The 22,263-nt window shown below is 46.0% G+C and overlaps 1 protein-coding gene across 22 annotated transcripts; it reads left to right on the top strand.

Annotated features, from left to right (window-relative positions):
* Positions 1–234: 234 nt before the first annotated feature.
* On the top strand, positions 235–21,816 carry LOC119553659 (arginine-glutamic acid dipeptide repeats protein). Of its 22 annotated transcripts, none has more exons than XM_037864152.1 (15): positions 235–780; positions 2,142–2,457; positions 12,325–12,456; positions 13,471–13,704; positions 13,770–18,552; positions 18,619–18,742; positions 18,818–18,962; positions 19,032–19,189; positions 19,355–19,411; positions 19,921–20,004; positions 20,053–20,203; positions 20,617–20,716; positions 20,823–20,917; positions 20,969–21,021; positions 21,256–21,539. In XM_037864152.1, exons 3-15 carry the CDS (start codon positions 12,394–12,396, stop codon positions 21,269–21,271), a joined length of 6,063 nt encoding a protein of 2,020 aa, XP_037720080.1. In that variant the 5' UTR covers positions 235–780; positions 2,142–2,457; positions 12,325–12,393; the 3' UTR covers positions 21,272–21,539. The 22 variants fall into 22 exon arrangements, with proteins under 22 accessions (XP_037720080.1, XP_037720078.1, XP_037720083.1 ...); XM_037864150.1 differs by lacking the exon at positions 21,256–21,539 and adding an exon at positions 21,657–21,816 and having other exon boundaries at positions 236–780; positions 19,029–19,189; XM_037864155.1 differs by lacking the exon at positions 21,256–21,539 and adding an exon at positions 21,657–21,816 and having other exon boundaries at positions 236–780; positions 19,029–19,189; positions 20,978–21,021.
* Positions 21,817–22,263: the final 447 nt, after the last annotated feature.

The raw sequence follows: 22,263 nt of genomic DNA on the forward strand, positions 1-22,263 counted from the left end.
ATTCAAACACACCAGAAATATTACTCGGATAAAGGCATGCCATTTCATTAAAAAAGCAATACCGATTGTTTAGTTTTACTTAAAATCAAATAAATTTAAAAAAACTAGCCTACAAATTGTAAAGCCAACAGACCTCTGCTCACCCTCGAAGGCTGCCTGCTATGCGAAAATGTCCGCCTTTTTTAGCCCCTAACCCGCCACAGGGCTGCCACCCTTGCGCAACCAGCATTGCCAGACCTCGCAAAGTATATATTTTTACAAAATGGTGGCTTCTTCGCGGAGAAATTCGTAGTGGCGATTTTTAACAAAAAGCACGCATTTGGCCAGCCAATTATAGCAAATTGTTGGCGAAAACACTCGCAACGACGCTGGCTGCGGCGTTTGGCTGGAAAACTCGCGGAAAAGCAACCGAAAAACGCGCACGAACCCAGTGAAAATAACTGAAAGCGAAGGCAGGCAATAAAAAAAACGCAAGCAAGCAACCAAAGTGCGTGCCTGTGTGTGTGTGTGTGTTTCTCTGCGTCTGTGTGCGGCTGCTCTCTGTCTGTGCATGTGTGTGTGTGTGTCTCTCTGTCAGTGTGTGTGAGTGTGTGCGCAAAGTGTATGCAAAAAAAGAAGAAGAGAAACGGAGAAGAGCATTAAAAAAAAACAGCGTACGACGAGTTTCACGCGCCCAACAACAAAAACACCAAAAGCAGCAGTAGCACCAGCAACAAAAACCACAACTCTTGGCAGCGGCAGCAATAAAAACAACAAACAGCAGCAGCAAAAAAAAAAAACGTAAGGAAAAATCTACAACAAGTGTGCGAAAATTAATTATTACTAAGTGTGTCACTAATTTAATTTGAAATCGCAGTTGCGCAGCGTGCAAATCATTTAAATTTATGCGACGTCTGTCGAGTACAAAAAAAACGGGCCTAAAAACGGTAAAAACGGGAGAAAAAAGAAGAAAAACAGTGGCTGAGTTTTTAAAGGGGCGGCGGGCGAATCCAGTCTATTATGAACTTTTTGGGGTAGAACAATGCAAACACGAACGAAGGCTCAACAAATTTGCTGAAAAGGAATCGCAAGCGCAGCAGCAACAACAACAAGGCGAAATCCAAGCGTCAGCAGTAAAGGCAACAACTAAAATACAACAACAATACAACAACCCACCACCGTTGTTTCCCCCTCAGCTATTGTTGTTGCTGTTGTTGTTATCGTCGGCGTCACCACCGACGCGACGCGACGCTCTTGCGGCCAGCGCACCCACCACCCCCCAAGGATGCTCCTGCTTTTGACCCCCCTCCGCATCCTCTGCCCACGCCCCTGTTCCCGTGACCGCTCCTCCTGCCTGTGCTTCTTCTTATTCAACTGCTGCTGCTGACGTTGCCGGAAAATGTGTCTTGTTGCCCTTTTGTCGGCTGATAAATAAGCAGAAATCCTTACTGTTTATGCTAGAGGATTCCCAGGATATCCCCATTTAGCAAAGTTAAAATGTGCATTATTCAAAAAGGTTTTATATAATACAGAGAAACTTTCGTAGTGAAAAGATATAAAGCTTATATGGGTAATAGCGTGCTAAACCTGTAGTTTTAACTTTGAATATGGTATATCAGCTGACTTAAGCTTGTACTGAAATTACAACATATTTTATGTAATCCTTATCAACAACTTTTGTTTGGCTTTAATTCGGGTTGTCAAAATAATCCTTTAAAAAGTAACAAAAAGAACAAAAAGGGATCAACCTATGAATTCAATCAGTATAAGCAGATTTTACTATTTAATTATATAGCGAAGTCAATCATTACTGTTCAATCCTAAATCTTGTTCTTAATTTGAAATCCTAATGTTTAAAAACTTATTTAATAATTTTATTTCTAAAGCAAAAACTGTTTGAGTTCATTAAATTTTCCATTATCACAAAGACCATTAGGTTTATAAAAATAAAATTAAATATTTATAATTGCAAATATACCCAAATTTTTGACCGCTTTTCGTGGAAAGACTGCTACTGTTGCATTGTTTTTCTGTGGGGTTTTTGAACCGCCCCACCTGCTCAATTCTTCAGTTGGGCTCTTTTTTATTCTTTTATTTTCTTCTCCTTGTTTAATCATCTCCGTTGCCTCGACTCTCACCTACGTCATCTCTTCGCCTTCCAGCTGTGTTTGTGCAAATTAACCAAAATATACATTTCCGGCTATTCGCTGCCCCCTCGCTGAGCAGCAACAACAAAAACAACAACTGGAGCAACGATATCAAGAACAACAGGAGCAGAGCAACAACAACAACCACCAAGTCCGCCCATCCCCTTCTACGTCCATCGACCCAGCACATCATCATCATCATCATCTACTGGAGTCTGGAATCTGGAGACGGAGACCGGAGACCGGAGTTACTTTGCCGCCTGCTGCTGGAGAGAGGAGCTTCTTCGGGAGTAACGCCTCGACGATACACAACCCCGACCCCGGATTCATGGTGAGCCAAGACATCTGCTCACCCGGGCACACATTTAATTATAATTATTTGTTTGCTTAATTCGATACTCCACGCTGGCCCCCGTCTCATGTGTCACATCCCCTGTTCTTCGGTTCGGTCTCGCTTCGTTTCGGAAGGGTTTCTGCCGGGCTAATGGAGGAAACTATTTTTCAATGGGATCCCAAATCAATGAGACAACTGGGGGCGTGTGCCCATATAATCCGTTGCTATTGTTGGCCATATTCGGATTTCTGGTGTTCATTTTTGGTCTGGTATTTAGGGGAACTACGATTGGTTCCCAAGATAAGGTAGACCCAAACCCAACTAAACCAGATTGTTATCGGTGATATTGTAGACTGCTAATGAGTTGCCTTGTAGGGCAATTATAATTCTCTTGTTTCGGTCGGAATAATGTTAAATTTAACAAGGGGATGGTGTGGGCTTGTAAAAACAAGTGTTTTCCATAATTTTCCACTTGCTAATAGGTACAGGAATTCACAAAACTGTTTAACTATTGTTACACAACTTTTTTTATTGCTCAGCTATAAGAAAAAGCATTATAAACACTAAACCGATTAGGAAATGAGTTGCTGTAATTCAAGTAATCATTTTAAATATTAGGCTGTTTATGGGGTTATTGTTTTACAGCCACATTCAAATGCTTAGCCTAAATCTGGTTAAATAGGTAACCTAGTTATTGTAGGCCACTTGTAATTTAAATATTATTGTGCAGGCTTAAGTTCGAGCTAATGAGGGATTACCAGTCGTCTGATACCCGCATTTACCCATTGTATAACGGGGATTTACTGATTTCGTTATCTCTTCTAATGAAGTGCCTCTTTACCTTTAACCTGCTATTCGACAAGTGAAATCCCAGTCAGTGGGTTCTTGGAAAGAAGGAGATTGATTTCGAGGAAATGCCCAGACAATTTGCACCGCCTGCGGTGCTTATCTCATTTCCACATTTTCATTTGCTTAGCGCGCGCTTACTTATCTCCACCACCAATACCCAAGCCACCCAAACCACCCAATCCACAAAGAAGGCGGCGGCGAGGCCATCTGATTAGAGACGCATTAAAGGCTGGAGTGTGGAGTGTTTAATTAATAAATAACGTGCTAATAATGCATTTAATAAAAAAGCAAAACGAACGACGCCAACGGAAACTTAAGGCGCACAAATAGCTCGCATATTTCTAAAATACAAATACCAAAAAAGAAACATAAAATGCTGTTGAGAAATGGATGAGTTCCCTTGCGGTTTTCCTGCTCTTCTGGTTTGGTTCGGTTCGGTTTTGGATTTTGTGTTGAGCGCTTTTTTTTATGTTACACAGTTGTTGGTTGCCTTTGATGTCGGGGTTTTGTGCGCGCTTTCATATTTTATTATTAGTCATTTGGCTTATTTATAAGGTGCCGTTAAAGTTTAACTTTTATTAATCTGCTTTGTTGCGCTTTTAATTTATAAGTGCTGCTTATCTGATTGAAAAGTCCGTCCGCCCAACCGCGCACACTTGACTCGAGTGTGTCGATTTATTGATGTCGATTAGACGACACTGAAGTATACGGAAGGTTTTCCCCTGTTCAACTTTCCTGAGTTCTGCCCCCTTTTAGCTATGCTATCCATTACATAAGCGAATTAATTAGCATTGCTGACTGGGCAGCCAAGCGGCTTGATCTAAGCCATCCCCTCGACTAAAGCTGGTTAAACCTTGGCCCTAGAGGTGTGTACGTGAGATTAACTTGTATGGTGGCAACTGGTAAATTAAAGTGTAAAGACAACTTAGCTTAAGCGACTGAAACATGCAGACAAATAATAATCAATTATTATGGATATGTTAAGATTCGCTTAAAATTGATTTTCATAACATTCAATATAAATAGAAGAATAGATTGTCAAAATCCGGCTCGAAGGACCAAATTTAGAAAAATCATAACATAACTGCAATATACGAAGAATGTTTTTTTAAGATGGAACAATTTACCTAGCACTCACAGTAAACTAAATCTTAGAGACCATACTGTCTTAAAAACCTTCATAAAAACATTATTTAAATATCCCTTTTAAATGATATACGTCACATCGCCTCACGATGTTATAGCTAGACAAGCACTGGCAGTGCTAAATCAATTCCAGTTACTGTTTCTGTTACGTGTTAACTCCATTTAGCGATAAGATAATTAGCACACACAAAGTGCTTATTAAAATACACAATGGCAAGCTGTATGTCGGCGTATTATTATTATTTATACTTTATTTATAAAGCCAGAGAAAGAAATAAGGATGAATAATTAAGCTCGTGTTAATCAGTGTAAAATCAATGAACTGCCCGAAATGGGTGAGAATATAATGCAAAAGCGTGTTAAATGGGCCCATAAATCTTTGGCGTTGTGTGTAATTCTATTAGCTGAGCGAAATAATGTGGCCCAAGAGTGGGAGGCACATGCAAAGAGCTCATTTACAAACATACATCCACTCGTGCAGTGGCAAACAAACAAATAACGACAGTTCCATAAACACTAGAAAAAAAGATGGAACCACAGCGACGAGGAGGAATAAAAAGGAAAAGGGGCCAGACACACGGAACCCCGAACATCCTGCCCTGCCGTTCCTTCAGACAAGACACATCCCGACATAAGTAACACGAAACAATTTCCAAATGAAGCGCGGATAAGCCGCAAAATCCTTAAAATACTCGATAAAATTACATAAAACTAATCGCGCAGGCACACGCACACACACCAAGCCGCAGACTACAGAATTGGCTGGATACTTGGGGCGGAAAAAGCGGGCGGAGGATGGGGTTGGGCATGAGGTTGAGGATGACGAGGAGGCGGAGGCGGAGGACGGCGTGCAAAATGATGAAGGTATCTACACCGACAATCTGTTTAACAACTTCATGAGCAAATCCAACAAATCGTATGAAACGAAGCCGACAGCAGGCCAACAGACACGAGCGGACGTCGTTCTACGATTCGGATTCAGATTCGGTTTTGCTTTTGGATTCGGTTTCGGATGCAGACGACCCCAGTTCGGATCGGTTCAGTTCGCATCGGATCGGGCCAATGAATTTGCACCTGGGGTGGACCTTGTGTTCAGGGTTTATGGGCTGTCATAAAACAACGAATAAGTATAGACAAAAGATGGATTCACATTGCCATGCAATGTTCAGTTTTTATAACTTGCATTTTATCGGTGATTGGTCTACTGGACAGGTAGTCAATCATTCACTATAGAAAATTATAACCAAAAAGTATGAGATGTTAAAAATTGCTATATTTCGACCTATTTATAAAATCAATAATAGCAATAAAAAAAGGCTATTTAAAATGGGAGTGTTGCTCCTCCAACAAATACGATTAAACATAAAAATCTAAAAGAAAACACCGAAATTCTAAAATATTTTTTTAAAAATCTATAGTTGCTAAATTGGTGACTGCTGTTTTTTATGAGTGGTAAAATCCAATTCTAATTTCGAATCTTTTGGAAGGTCCACCTCAAAGAGCACAGGTTGGCCTTAGAGGCGATGCAGGGGCAGCGTAGTGGGTCGTTTATTTGGCTTTTGGAGCGTTGACTCGTCGTCGTCGGCTGTGTGCTGCTGCTGATGATGATGACGACGACGACGTCGGAGACGATGGAGACGAGGCTGCTTGAATAGATGCTCAATCGTTTGGGTTGAATGAAGAAAAGCATGTGGAGGGGCGAGTGGAATGGAGTGAAGTGGCCTCGAGTCCCGTGTCCATGTCCGTATCCGTGTGTGTGGCAGAGATTGGAGCATGAATAGGAATGCCATGGAGGAAGCGAGGAGGCGGAGGAGTCGTGGCACCAGCGTGAGTGCCACTGCGGTGGCATAATGTTCTTGTTGATGTTGAGTAATGGGCATAACAACTGTAAGCTTCTGCCTGTCCAGACAAAAACGAGAACCATAGCGAGAATCTGGAAACTGAACCTGAAACAAACTCGTAGCGTTGAGAGTCGAGAAATGTCCAACAGAAGCAAACAATTCCATTACACGGGCGAAGAAAAGAGAAATTTGTTTTATGGGTTTTTGGTTAAACGCTTCGACTCGTCTCTCTCACTTCCTCGCCACTTTGCCAACAGCCTTTGTTTGTTTCTTGCTGACTTCTGCAGCGTCTATTTTGACTTGTGTTGTGAAAATTTGGCTTTCACAACACGAATACGGCTACTCTTGTACCCACAAACACACACACACCAAAGAGTTGTCTCTGCAAAGTGCCTACGAACATTTAATGGGATTTCCGTACTTGACACGAACCCTTCAAATGGACAGATGCACAGGCACCGTGTGCCTACAGTTATTCACTCAAACGGGCGCTATATGGTAGGTATGTATATACCATACCCATCTACCTTATATCCTATTCCTCTCCTGGTCAAAATGACTATGACGAACTCGATTGGCCGTGCTGCATGGTTAAATTTGTGTGTGCGGCTCTCGTCTTGGTAATTAAATGGACTCCTCTCAGAGGTCTTAATAGACAGGCTTTTGTTATGCCCTCGGGAATGCGCCGTAGATGGGTAATTTCAGTTGGGTTATTTAGATGAGGTTTTTAGGGGTTTCCAAACGGTTGAATTATAGGAATTTCTCATTGTTTATGCGGGGAGTTCAGGAATTTACAGAATTAATTTGGATGGAAAATGGCATTTCCCCTCAATGCCAATGAAATGTGGTTGTTTATAGGATAAACAAAATGAAGAAAAGTAATAATGGTAATGCTTATATAACAAGTTGTAGATTGCTAATTTATTGAAGAATATATATTTAGAGCAACTGTTTTAAGCAGGAAAAAACATTTCATAAATTTAGTAGGCAAACTTAAAGGTGTATATACCGAATTTTCAGAGTGCACTTGAGTGTGTTAATTTAAAGGTCTAAGCTGAATGAGTCATTGAATACACAAATGGTCTATAAATAAAATAAACAAAATAGCCTGGTTATACACAGAATACAGGAGTATACCTACAACTGGGATCAAAGGTTCGGTTGAGTGGTTCAATTGAAAGTTCCGGTCGATTGGACAAGTTCAGAGCGATTGAGCCCCACTCGAATTGTGGCGAGTCAATTGAAAAACTGAAGGATTCCATGTTTTCCACCCTTTCGGAGTCTCTTCGGTCTCTCAATCACAGCCGGGGTTCTAATTCATTTACAGCCATATCACTTAAACTTGGCCATCGCGAGGGCCCGGGGAACTAACCTAATAATCTCTTGCTGAGAGCCCCGTGTAGATAAGGATAAAGTCTCGGATTTTATGGGCCACCCTTAATGTACAGTTGTGGCGTCGATGGTTAATATAATGGGCTTTCTCAGTTGCCTGTCTATCTATCTATCTATCTATCCGTCTGTCTGACTGTCTGACGCTCTTATTAACGCCATCGTTGTGTATCAGTAGTTGTTGCTGCCGTGGAGCTTGATGCCTATTTGTCAGTCAATTAGTCAGCTTATTGGCAAGCGATGATTACAAAGAGGAAAACAAGCTAAAAGCTAAAGCTAAGCGGGAGAGCCAAACAGAAACAGCCGACAAGCCAGCCGACGACAGTCGACAGCTTTTCCATTTCAAAATTATACTCGGCAAGGCTGAAAGAGAGAAAGAGACATCAAGAGATAGAGACGGAGGAAACGAGAGGCACCTCGTCGGATTTTCCCCACTTTTCCTTTTCGCCCCCCTTTGGGAGCCACTCGCGTCCGTTTAGCCGCGTGCGTACACACAATTTTCCGCTACTCATGCTACAAATTGTTTATTGAATTTCCTCTTTATGCGGCCGTTGTCGATGTTGTTGGTTGTTACACACAGAGAAAAAACAAAGAAAAACTCAATTAGGTGAACCCTTGATATTACCTTAAAATACAATCTTGTAATTCTTCAATGCGTAAAATTTTAACCTTTGATATGATAAATTGTATTGGAAACGGTGTTTCTTAGAGTTGACTTCTTCAAAAAATCTTGTAGATCAAGAAATGACAAACAACTTTTTTTAAAACAAGTTTGGTAATCAAACCATGTAAAGATTAAAATATAAGATGTTTGTAAAACCAACATATTTTGATCTTCCAAATACTTAAAATACACTTCAGTTTTTAACTAAAAAATTTCATTCTGTTAAAAAAATTCAAATATGTGTTCTTTGTGTACTTTTGCTGCCGTTGGCTTTCCCAGTTTTTATTTTCATTTACATTTCTCGCTTTGTTTTCGTTTATGTTTATGGGCTGTTTAGAAAACAATTTCCAGCCACAGATATAGGGGGCGAGTGGCGAGTCGAAGTTGTTAATCCAGTGTAACTTTATAATATGCGATGACATTAATTGAGCGAAGACGGACGCGCCAGTTGAGTCTGACAGCATTATTGGCCTTAAATTTGCTCGGAGGTCAGATGGGCCAAGGGGGAGACCTGGGGAGAAGGGAGGGGACCTGGAAAGAGCCAAGCCAGAGCTGGATCCCAACCGACATTGCTGACTCACAGAAGTGAGAGCCAAGTACTCGAGAACGTCACGTAGTCAATGTACAGACTCTACCCAACTCGTGCCGTCTCTCTCTTTCGCTTTGTGTATACCCCTCTCTTTCGCCGGATTGTGCCATAATTTGTGGTCTTTTACAGGGAAAAAGGGACCATGGAGCGGAGGGAGGAAAGGCAGGAAATGCGGGGAAAGGCACGAAAAGCAGGGAAAACCAGGGGAGTGGCAAACACATGGAGGGCACTTTTTGGTGGTGGCAAATGTGTTCGTTCGAGCCTTTCGTTTTGTCTTTTCAGATTTTATGGCTTTGTGCGTTTACAACGTCGCTTTTTGTAGTACATTTGTTTTATAACAGCCAGCGGAAAGCCGCCACAGAATAGAGCCCACAGGCGGCGGGAGGAACAGCTTAGCTCATTGCCAGCAGTTATTACACAATTTTTCCCCAAGCGCCAACCAACCAGCAGCCCAAAAGGCAATGCAGAGAGGAAAATTTAGTAATAAATCAGGGGTATACATATTTTGGGCAAAGATTAATTCGATTATTTTCCGGGGTGACTGAATTACAACCCTTGTTTTAAGGTTATTGCTGGTCTATTGGGTAGTTTGGGAACCCAATCGACAAGCAAATTTGCTCAATTATTTTTAGAGTAGCCCAAAAGTAATTAACAATTGATTTCGAAAAATAGAAATATATTGGCTTAGTTAATCTGTTAAATTTTGGTCGGGTTACTTTATAAAATTATAAGCAATCTGTTAAATTCCTAAATAATCTAGATTCAAAAATCATATATCATCAACTGATATTAAAACAATTGTCTTGGAAACAGAAAAACGCATTTATTTAGTTGCTCTATTTAACTTTTTAAGGTGTTACTTCATAAAAAATTAATTTATCTGTTGAAACTGGAACTTTCATGATTATATAACAGTTGACACTGAAAATATGTTACCTATATAATATCTGTCGAAACTTAAAGAAGTGTCACACATCCATTAGAATGTAAAATCATTTAAGACATAGGATTCAATTATTATGATTTTCTTTCTGTGCAGCAGCCTGGGGGCAACAGCAGCAATCCACCGACAATGCTCGGCATGTGGGGATCGGGATTCAGTCGGTCGCGTGCCCTGCGCCCTGGTGGCCACCGCCACCTTGTGTGTGTTTATATGAAATTTTTCCACTCACGACTCCCCCATAAAAAAGTTTGCTGCCAGTTAAACCAACCAGCCAAGCAGTCAAAACCCAACCAGGCCAACAGGGCCAGGCCAAAGCCAAAGCAAGTAACCTGGTCTCTGGTCGGGTATGGTATGGTATGGTGAGGTGTGGTGTGGTTCGGAATGGAGTGGTGTGGTATAGTATGGTGTTGCTGCTGATGTCGTTGATAAGTGTTGGCCCCAAACGCGGACCGTTCGTTGCACAGTGGTACTGGGTATAGTGGAATATTTTAGGGTTTTTTCTTTATATCTAGAAGATAAGATCTAACTTAGAATATATTATGTCTATAAGAAGTTTTTAAATACATTTTAAAATGATTAATTTTTGCTTTTAAGTACAATACATAAAATAGGAATTAAGAATACTCTTTCTTGGTTTATTAGACTTTAAAAATGATGAGGAAATAAGTAGAACAGTACTGATACCGAAAGGCAATCCATTGATATCTCGGCTCTTACGCTGGGTAAACAATTATTCATAAGTAAACATTCATTGGCATATTTCGCTGGCCTGACAGTCAAACAAAAGGCAGCATAAATACTCGAATTTCTCCCCGCTGACATCTACTGTGACGGTCATGAATATTTCATTTGTGTTCGTGTGCCGAGGGGATTACCGAATCGAATCGAATCGAATGTGACCACGGTGCAACCCCAGGTCCAGGTCCTCCACTCCCAGGCGTTTTGTGCCCCTCCTCCAGGTCCACCTCCTCCGGGATCGCGGTGTGGAACTGTGCAACTGAGGAACCCACCTCCTCTTCGTCCCGCTCGCCGTTGTCGTCAGTCATTTAGGCGGCGTGTCGTGCCTTATTGAGTGTAAATCTGTCGACAATGCGCACATACACATCTATATAGGTATACAGATATATATATATATATCTGGTTTTTTTTTGCCTGCCTGTGCAGATCCGATGTGAGTCGGGCAACCGTAGTCGTCGCTCCCGTAGCTGTCGCTGCATTTAATTAATTGATTTTAATTGCCATAATTTGTGTGCCGCTGCCACACAACCGCAACACCGCCGGCATTCCTGATGTGAGGCGACGGCAGGCAACGCACTGCGTCCGTCGGTTTGTCCGTTGGTCCCTCAGTTTGCCTGTCATTGTGCATAGCCAATGATATTGATTCATAAGCAAATTTAATGATAATTCCTCTTGGTGGGGTTGACATGGGCACTGGTGTGGGGGTATGGGAGCATGGAAGGTGTATGGCCTGGCCGTATGGGATGGTCTGGGATGGTCTGGAACCGGAGGAGGCTTACTTAACCGCCTCGTTACAGTTATTCGCGGACTTACTTGAGCGGAAAATCTGTTTACAGCTGCACGCACACTCGAGAGACAACGCCAGACAAGGCGAAGAAAAAAAGAAAAAAAAAGAGCCTGTGATGGCCGGAAAAAATTGAGTAAAAACTGAAAAGAAGATATATGTGGGGCAACGATGCTGAAAATACCCTGGTTAGGTATAACCTATAAAACCAGTATACCAACATTTGAGGAAAGCAAGTGCAAAATTGGCTAAAATAGTCTTCCGAGAAATTCCAGAGTAATTTGTTCTTGATTTCATGAGTCTTTAGTCCTGAAAAACTAAGAACATTGGATCTGTTCTAAATTTCTCGGATGTTTTGACTGAAAAGTTAATAATACATTTAATTTTAAAGTTATCTTTGGTTATACTCGTATATTTCAAAATCGCAATATTTACGGCTATAATTCCTATAAGGAAAATAAAGATAATGTAAGAGAACCTAAAGCCTCTTAATGAAGGGTACAATGGAACAGCGAGTAGAGTAAACCGAAGCAAACGCGTACCGAAAGCAAAGCCATTCGTCTGTCAGTGCCACAGTCCTACCCCTCAATCCTCCGAATCCCTCGGGGTCTGTACGTGGCGGGCGCATTAACATATGCAGGCGATTAAGTGGCAGAGAGCTCAATCGTCCGACAGCGTAAACCCCTAATTTCCCGGTACCGTCAGCCAAGTCCCCCCCACTCTCATCGCCACTCCATCGTTCGCACATTACACGGCATTATTTTTATGGATTATTTATTTATGCATGTTGATGTGAACTTCATCGCTTTATTGAAAATGCTTTTTATCCCCCGCCCATCTCCCCCTGTTGCCGTGCGTTCTCTCTCTGTTTGAATCCTTTTTTTTAACGAATTTTCTCTGTGTGCTTGGATCTATTTGCAGTTGAATTTTCATATCATAGAGGGCATAAAAAGGCTTAACACTGGACCGGAAGCGTGTTTTTAAAGGGTGATGGCGGCCTCCACTCAAGGAGAAATTCGAGTGGGTCCCGGCCACCAGGTAAACGATGTCTATGTACGTACATAACTCTCACAAATCAGAAATTCAGCTCACGGTAACAAAAAAGTAAAAAAAAGAAAACCAAAAAACAAAGAACTGCTAAATTTAACAATTATGCAAAACGAAAATATTGCCCTTGTTTCTTTTGTTTATAGCAAAAGTTGAAATTTATATTCCTTTGTTCTTCCTCTCGGATGTCCTAAACAAAAAACCTTTCACAAACTCTTTTGCGTGAAGCCTTTGAAGAAACGGAAAATAATTAAAGATTTTAATGGTCCTGTTTCCGTTTTCGAATTAAATCAAGTTTCGCAAACACGAAAACTTTTTTCCTTCTTTTACGTCACTGAACAAAAGTTATTTTAAGAAACAGGACCCCTTAAGTTATTTAATAAGATTCAACATTTTATATGTTTATCAATGAGTTATTAAACTTGTTAAGTACCAGATCTCTTGTACAAGTAATTCATTCCTGTTAATTATTTGACATCCCTTACCTTAGTTCTTCACTTCTGCATACTAATATATACCCAACTTGAACTCATCACTATCCTAAATCATTTGATTCTACCGTTCTCTTCGAAAAGGCTACAGCAAAATGCATTCCTTAACCATTTCGGTTGCTCTTAGTATAACCTTTTAAAAATTTCCCTGTATATAATGCCTAATTCCTGTAAATAATTTGTAGTTCTAGCGTTTATCCAATTGGCTATTACTAGTTCGAATCCTCGACAATTAGAAGTTGACCCAGAACCAGATCCCAAAACCTACTTCCTTTCTGTTCTCTTCCCAAAATCCGTTCGAGGAATCCGTAGCACACATTATTCATTATTCATCCATAATCATGCATTAGACTTAAGTTTGTGTATCATCTCGTGGGTGCTGGTAATCCCCCCGGATTGCCGGCACTAGCTGTCTTGCCTGTGGTGTGTATTGTGCGTGGTGTGGTTGTGTGACTAACCCATCAATCGTTCTCCTGGAGTTTTTGAACTAATCCCAGAAATTTTCGTTTGTCTCCTATGACGACTGAAGGCAAAACTGCCCGATTATAATCCAATCTCAAGCTTCCCAATCGACAAGGAAACCGATGAACGTGAACTAGAGGAATCAAGATGGAGTCCAGGCGTTGTGGCCGATGGCGACTTATTAATGTTCTTGCGTGCGGCTCGCTCCATGGCTGCATTTCAAGGAATGTGTGATGGCGGACTAGAAGACGGTTGTTTGGCTGCCAGTCGCGACGACACCACAATAAACGCACTCGACGTGGTGAGTTACCCGAGATGATATATGTATATGCACCGAACACTCTTTAATCTGAAATTCCTTTGCAGCTCCACGATTCTGGCTACGATCCAGGCAAAGCTCTACAAGCGCTCGTAAAGTGCCCCGTTTCGAAGGGCATCGACAAGAAGTGGACCGAGGACGAAACAAAGAAATTCATCAAGGGTCTGCGTCAGTTTGGGAAGAACTTCTTCCGCATCCATAAGGACCTGCTCCCGCACAAGGACACGCCGGAGCTGGTCGAGTTCTACTATCTGTGGAAGAAGACGCCCGGCGCAAACAACAACCGGCCGCACAGGCGGCGACGACAGAGCGCCCTGCGCCGCAACCGTGTCACGCGGGCCAACAACAGTAGCAGCAGCAACACACCTCCCAAGAAGGAGGACACTCCAGAACCACAAACTGCGACGACGGCGACGGCGACGGCAACCGCGGCGTCCGAGACGGCGAGTCGCTCCTCGCCCGCTGTCTCCAAGGAGGAGAACAGTTCGCTCACCGAGGACGACGCCAGCGAGTGCGACAGTGATTCGAGTCTGACCCACAAAAGGGATGAATCACCCTCAAGGATGAGGACGCGAAATAAGCAACAGAACAACAACAGCAGCACCAGCAGCAGCAACAACGCGGCCGGCAACGGTGGCGGTAACGCCACATCCATAAGCAGCGGTTCGACCGGCGGCGGTGCCGCTGGCGGCAATAGCTCCTCCAAGGATCAGTCAGCCAACGCCGTGGCTAATGGCAAGAGGCCCAAGCGAGGCTCCGAAACACCGGATGTTGCCGGCGGAGCCTCGGTCGATAGTCCCAAGACGCCGACAAAGGCCGTGGCCGAGAGTTCGGCCAACAAGCGCAAGGGTGGCAAGCAGGATACGCCCAACAAGAAGAAGCGAACGGAACAGGAGGCCAGCGAGCCTAGTGCCCAGGAGGAGAATGCTGTCAAGGAGAAGCGCAAGCGACCGGATAGCCCGGTGGAGAGCATGAACTCGGACAGCAGACCGGACTCTGTGCTCGATGATGGAGAGTCGAATACGACGGACACCACGACCGCCGAGCAGCAGTCCACCAAGGACAGCAAGGAGACGATCAGCTGCAAGGAGGAGCGCGAAATGGTCACCAACGATTTGGAGGCCAAGGCCGAGGAGAAGACCATAAAGGCAGAAGCTTTGGCGGAGGACAGCAAGGATAGCGCTATTAAGAACATGGACGAGGAGACAAACATCCAGGCGCCGAGCAGCGTGGACACGAGTTCGGTAGACGGACCCAATCCTAATGCCTTGGCCAATCCCGTGGCGCCGCCGATTACCATGAAGGTGCCCACAATTGCCACTGTTGAGGCGCTGAATGCGTCCGTGGATCGCAAGGAGGCCATCGAGAAAATGGAGTCGTGCGACAGTGACCCAGAGATGCTCAAGAAGCTGGCCACCATCAAGCAAGAGGGTTCTCCGCAGCAGCAGCAGCAGCAACAGCAACAGCTGCTGCAGCAGCAATCACAGCAGCAGATGCAGCAACAACTTGCTCCAGTTGGCATTCAGCCACCTCCAGCTTGCCCGCCCTCGGAGTCGGTTTACATCAAGAAGGAGCCCATGGAGGACTCAATGGACGCCACCTGTAATCAGAACAGCAATGAGCCACAGGACTTAAAGGTGAAGATCGAGATTAAAAATGAGGATGCACTGAAGCACAGTGCTGGAGGTCTGCCGCCGACAGGTCCCGGTGCACCATCCTCAGCCCTGCATCCGCTCTCCGGAGCTCCGGTGGAAAGTGGTCAAGAGCCGTTGCACCTGCAGCACATGCCTCATGGGCCGCTGTCGACGCAACCGCCTCCTGGCTACCTCATCGATGGCCAGCTGAAGTATGGACCACCGGGACAAGGTGTGCCTTCACAGCCACCACAACTGCATAGCGATGCGGCAGGAGGAGCCATTGGAGCACCGCCTGGAGCGCCGACAACGCCCCAGAAGTATCCGCCCGAAATGGAGATGAAGTTCGCTCCCCAGGATCTTAAGTATCCACCACCACCGCCCCTAGATGCACTCAAGTACAGCCAGGAGATGCAAGCGGCGGCGGCAGCAGCAGCTGCTGCTGGCAAATACGATATGAAGTACATGATGGAGCAGCAGGGCAAGTATCCCGTGGAGTTGTCCGCTGCCCACCAGCCGCAAAGCAAGCAGGGCTACCAGGATTCGCTAAAGATACCCGATGTGAAGCCCGGTTTTGGTCACCTGCCGCACAATGTGGGCTCACCACTGGACGTTGCCCATAAATATGGACCGCCACCAACGTCCCAAGAGTCCCAGCAGCAGCAGTCCCAGCCGCCGGCACATCAGGTGCCGCCGGGAGCCACGCCGCCGCCTGGCATCGCCATGCCCAAGCCGCACTACCAGCATGATGTGCAGACACCACCGTTGGGACGACCCTTCGAACCTACTGGTCTCATGCTCAAGTATGGTGATCCTTTAGGGGCTAAATACGGCCCGCCGCAGGATCTCAAGTACCCTATGCCACCGGTCTCCCAGGCAGGACCCGCGGACGTGAAGCCGTATGGCGGCGAGAATCTGATCAAGTCCTCGCCGTACGGCCCTCCGCCAGAGAGTCCAATCGACGCCTCGGCGCGCTCTACGCCTGGTCAGGATAGCCAGGGCAGCAACAGCAATTCCCAGCCCCCGTCAATGCCACCGCAACCGCAGCAGTTCCAGTCGCCGCATCCCTCGCCGCACATGCCTTCGCCAGCCGGCGGTGGCCTGCCCCCGGGAATGCATCCGCAAAATCTCATACACGGCCCGCCACCAGGTTCAACGGGTGGTGGCCCCCAGCCGCCTCCGCCGCCCACGTCGTTGCACCAGCCCACGCCCACGGCTCAAGGACCGCCCAGCCTGCAACATGGCTTGCATCCTGGTCACCCGCATCCGCAGCTGTCTGTGGCCTCGTCGATGCCGCCTAGCTCGATTGGAATTCCTCCCACGCTCTCGACGATGGCGCCCTCGCACATGCACCCTCACCTTCACCCACATGCACATTTGCAGGGTCTCCATCGGCCGCACGATCTGCCACCCAGTATGCATCCGCATGCTCCCATGCCACTGTCGCTGCAGGGACATCCGCAACATGGTCACGGACTGCCGCCCTCGCATGCTCCTCAGCAGCAGCAGCAACAACAACAGCCGCCTGGTGGCCAGGCTGGCACGGTGCGAACTCCATCACCTGCCCAGCAGCCGCCGAGATCCATGCACGATCCGCAATCGTCTCGAGAGCCACCCAGCTCGCAGCCCTCAACCACGATGGCGGGATCGAGTGGTCCTGGTGGACCACCGCCGCAGCAATCGCCGCACGCGCATCGCACATCGCCGTTGCCTGGTCTAGCGGGCAGTGGTCCACCGCCCCCAGGTCTTATCGGCCATCCGATGGCCATACACCCGCATCTGGCTCACCTGCCACCGGGTCATCCGGCCCACGCAGCGCTGGCTCATCCGGGTCACCATCTGCTCACACACTCGATAGCAGGCTTGGGACCTGGCGGTGGACCCATCGCTTTGCTGGCCGGACCCGGTGGACTTGGAGGAATTCCAGAGTCCGCTCTAAGTCGCCGCACCCCGCCCTCTCACCTGCCACACTCGCACGCCTCCTCGGCTCCGCTGACGCCGCATTCGGTGGCCAGCATGACTTCTAGCAGTATGTCGCTGACCACCAGCACAGTGCCATCGTCCGCCTTCAGCCGCGCCAGTCCCAGCGTACAGATCTCGAGCGGTGGAGGTGGACCATCGGGACCCGGAAGCGTTGGACCCGGAGGGTTGCCGAACTCCTCGGCGGCGGCGGCTGCAGCGGCAGCTGCTCATCGAGCGGCTTCGCCGGCGTCTAGCGTTAGCAGCCTGAGTCGTCAGAGTCCGTTGCATCCGGTGCCACAGTCGCCGCTCAGCCATCATCCCTCGTCCTCTGCGTTGTCTGCTGCGGCGGCAGCTGTTGCGGAAAGGGATCGACATGCGCTGATGCGTCAGCAATCGCCACACATGACACCTCCACCGGTGTCCAATGCATCGTTGATGGCTAGTCCTCTGAGCAAGATGTACGCTCCTCAACCAGGTCAGAGGGGCTTAGGGACGTCTCCACCACCGCATTTGCGGCCAGGAGCCTCGCCGCCAGTCATTCGCCACCCGCAGATGCCTCTGCCGTTGCCACTAATCGCGCCTGGCGGGGGAATCCCGCAGATTGGAGTGCATCCGGGTCAGTCACCGTATCCGCACCCGCTACTGCATCCCTCGGTCTTCTACTCGCCGCATCACCATCCCTTCAATTCGCCATACGGCTATGCGCCCTATGGTCCTGGATTTCCGGCCTACATGAAGCCGCCGCCACAGCCGGGACAACTTGACCCGGCAGCTGTGATGGCCGCCCACCATGCTGGTCTGCAGGGACCGCCGCCACAGCAGATGCGTCAGGATGAGCAGAATGCAGCGGCAGCCGCAGCAGCAGCAGCTGCTGAGAAGCAACACCAAGCAGCAGCAGCGGCGGCAGTACAGCAGCACAAGGCGCCGCAGCAACAACCGCCTGGCGGAATGCAACCAAACAAACCGCCGACGCCAAAGACGCCACAGGGTCCGGGCGGTGGAATGCCTCCGGGAATGGGTGGACCTGGAACACCGACGGGTCTTCCACCTGGTGCCTATCCTGGCAGCCATATGCCGGGATATCCACAAGGACCGCCTCACGGATCGCCCTTCGCCCCGCAAGATGGTCAGCCTCACGGCCTGAAGCCCACATCGCACATGGACGCCCTGCGAGCGCACGCACACTCGGCCAACTCGGCGGGAATGGGCGGAGGACATCATCCCACGGAGCCATGTAATATTGCGAATTTGGATGTAAAAGCTAATAGATTAATCTAATTAAATTTTTTTAATTTTGTAGTGCCCATTGATATTGAGCCGGATCCGGAGCCAGAGATACCCAGTCCCACGCACAACATACCACGTGGTCCCAGTCCAGAAGCGAAACCGGACGACACGGAATGCCATCGCTCTCAGTCTGCCATGTGAGTGTCCTACTAAAAGAAAGCCATGGCCTTAAACTGATACATTAATAATTATGTTATTTATTTATCCCACAGATTTGTGCGCCACATCGATCGTGGAGATTACAATTCATGCACGCGAACGGATTTGATCTTTAAACCGGTGGCTGACTCAAAGTTGGCCCGCAAGCGCGAAGAACGCGACCGCAAGCTGGCCGAGAAGGAGCGAGAGCGGCGTCAGGTAAGCCGACATAAATATGCCATTTAAAAGTGGACACAATCTAATACGATGTCTAATCCTTTACAGCAGCAACAACAACAGCAACAGCAGCAGCAACAGCAGCAAGCAGCTGCCGCCCAACAGGCGGCGCAGCAGGCCAAGATGAAAGCGGAGCTGAAGCCTCCGTATGCGGATACGCCAGCACTGCGCCAACTATCGGAGTACGCTCGTCCCCATGTCGCCTTCAGGTAAGTGTCGGGGGTGCTGAAAGAACAACGCTCCCCCGGAATCTTTTGTCTGGTGTTAGGATTCAGTTCAGTTGTCTTCTGTCGTTTTCCCCTGCCTGACTCCTTTTGGGAGCCGACCAAGTCGCGTTCGTTGATTGTAATTATTTCCATTCGATTCAATTTCAGTCCTGTTGAGCAGATGGTGCCATATCATCATCCAATGGGCCCCATGTACAGAGAGAGGTACAGTACCAAAGCCTGCCAAGACCCCACTTCAATGCGAAATTCATATCACATATCCCAAACACAACCATAAACCCTTTCTCGCCTCATAAATTCCATTCACACCTACCTCACAAAAACTTAATCAATATTCATCATTTCCTCACATTTCCCAGTGCATTTCGGAATTTTTAGACACAGCTTAAAATATTGACATACAAATTAAATAAATAACTTTAATGATCCAATTCAATTTGGGTCGTAACCTTATAAAAAAGAAATTTCCTAACATGTTAACTCGATTCTGAAACGCACTAACACAATCATTTATTAAACCCAAACTATTATAAAAGGCATTGTCATCCCCTGCTTATTGCCTGCCAGCTTTTTAAGAAATCGGTATAACTTTGCGCACGTCAAAATTTATGATTATCTTTTGCAATTTTCCCTGCTCCAAGCCACGATTCCCCAATCAAAAACACATGGATGCCAATGCGGCTACTACATACTAAATCTTAAAATACTTACAGAGAACTGGAGGAGATCAAGAACGCACAAGCTGCTGCGGCTAGTCAATCCCGACTAGATCCGCACTGGATGGAGTACTATCGACGGTGGGTTGAGGCTCCTTAGACTTAATTAATATGAAATTAATTGTGTAGATCTATTTCTAACCATCCCAACAGCGGCATCCACCCCTCGCAGTTCCCCCTGTATGCGAATCCGGCGATATCGCAGATGGAGAGGGAGCGTCTGGGAATCCCACCTCCGCACCATGTGGGGTTGGACCCGGGCGAGCACATGGTGCGTATGGTAGGCTACACTTCTTTTTTACTCCACTCGACTCATATTCACAAAATCAATCGTATTTGGAACGTCAAGCGATCGAACCGCAAAACCGAACCAATCACTATGTCCACTTGTCAGCTCACCTGTTAACCAGTCCAGTACCCGCATACAAAACCCCCCAGCACGTGTCCCAAAGTCATGCTGTTCATGTTCTCTGTGCTAACCATTTTATTTGCCATGCCATGCTTTTGCCCTCTCGATGGAGGGGCACCTAACCACAATAAAAATTACCAAACCAAAATCGAAACGACATTTGTCGCCATCTAATAACCCGCATTACGCATCGTTACATAAAACTCTGTTAATCTTCTATTGGCGACCACGCCCACGCAGCACTGGCTCTTTTGAAACTTTCTACGATATTCGATAATTTTCAGATACGATTGACGAGAGAATATCATGCACACTCTCATACTCATTTACATTTGCCTTTGCATCCACAGCCGCAACCACCGGAGGCCGGTTTCCAACTGCCACGTGAGTTTGTATAGCCCTTGAGGTTTTCGCCCTGTTTTATGCCCCCCAAAAGGATAGAAAAATAACTGATCCAACTTTTTGTTTTCCCCTCCTGTTTACATTTCAGCGAATGTTGGCCAGTATCCGCGGCCAAATATGCTTATACCTAGGGAGCCGCACTCGGATGTCCTGCTGCGCATGTCCTATGCCGACCAACTACAGGTTTCCCAATTCCCTAATCCACCTCCTAACTCATTAATTACATATATACAGTATTTACAGGCCGCCGAGTTCCAGCGACAGTCCCTGCACGATCAGTACTTTAGGTGAGTTAAAAATACCTATGATAGGAATAAAACAGAAGATCACGATAATGGGTTGATATGATCTGTAAACCAAGACAAGTATGAATCCGACAAGTGTATCCAAAATTAAGGCTAGGCTCATCCACCCCATTATAAAATGTATAGTTTATCATCGTTTTCTTGTCGCTTATGTTGCATTTATGTTTCCGTTTCCGGTTCCGTTTGATCATCGCCCGCTCTCTCTCATCCCCACAGACAACGGCCCAGATAAGTGGACAGACGGCAATTGTAGAGAGCAAGCAACTGAACAAAGACAATACTCGGGCCGCGGCCGTGAGGAACTGCTTTGTGTGATTTTTGTGTTCAAGCGTTTACATTTTGTTTCCCACACATACAATCCCCACATACTCACCACAAAAAAAGAAAAAACATCATCATCATCAGCAGAGACGACGTCAGCGTATGGCTCAAGAATCCAGAAACCAGAAATCCAAGCAACTCTAAGTTGCGCAACGCCTTGTCAAGTTTTTATGTAAAAAGTTAGTAAGCCCTTTGTTTTAATTTAACACTCATCTCTATGCTTAGAATCATCTAGTAGTGAATGTCTATCTCGAGACCTTGCCATACCGGATCTAATACGATATTTTGCTAAACAGGAATCAGCTGCGTTAATCGGGAGTGGATCGTCGATCGTTCCGGCTGCACACACCACACTTCACACCAGACCACAATTACTGACCAAGGCATCCAGAATCAAAAGAAAGCAAAAACCAACTACAAAACTAAACTAAACAAAACAGGACACGATGGTCGCAATATCTTAAGTATCCTCTTCATAGTGTATAGTGTTAAATTCTTAAACCTAAGTGAGACGCGACGGAGCATGTTAAATACGGTTTAGACTTATTAAGGCAATGGAACAAAATCGAACTTGGCACACAAATTTTTATTGAGGTTTTCAAACAGCTTATATGTATGTGTATATGAATGTGCTGCACTTCGACAATGCACTATCTAGTAAGAACCACAAATTAATTGATTTAGACACGATGATAACTAAGCAAAACCAAAACACAAACTCACCCGCACTTGCTGCAGGAGGCAAGGTACATAAATTAGTATAGTAAAACGATTATTAAGGATATAGAAGGATGGAGACCGTTCATATATTCGAGTGTACTGTACAAATGGATTGGGAGATAGACTTTCTTTTTACAACACATTTTGACACTCTAACCAATAGATACGCCTAATTTAAATTAA

This window comes from Drosophila subpulchrella, chromosome 3L (genome assembly GCF_014743375.2).
Source record: "Drosophila subpulchrella strain 33 F10 #4 breed RU33 chromosome 3L, RU_Dsub_v1.1 Primary Assembly, whole genome shotgun sequence".
Classification (NCBI taxonomy): domain Eukaryota; kingdom Metazoa; phylum Arthropoda; class Insecta; order Diptera; family Drosophilidae; genus Drosophila; species Drosophila subpulchrella.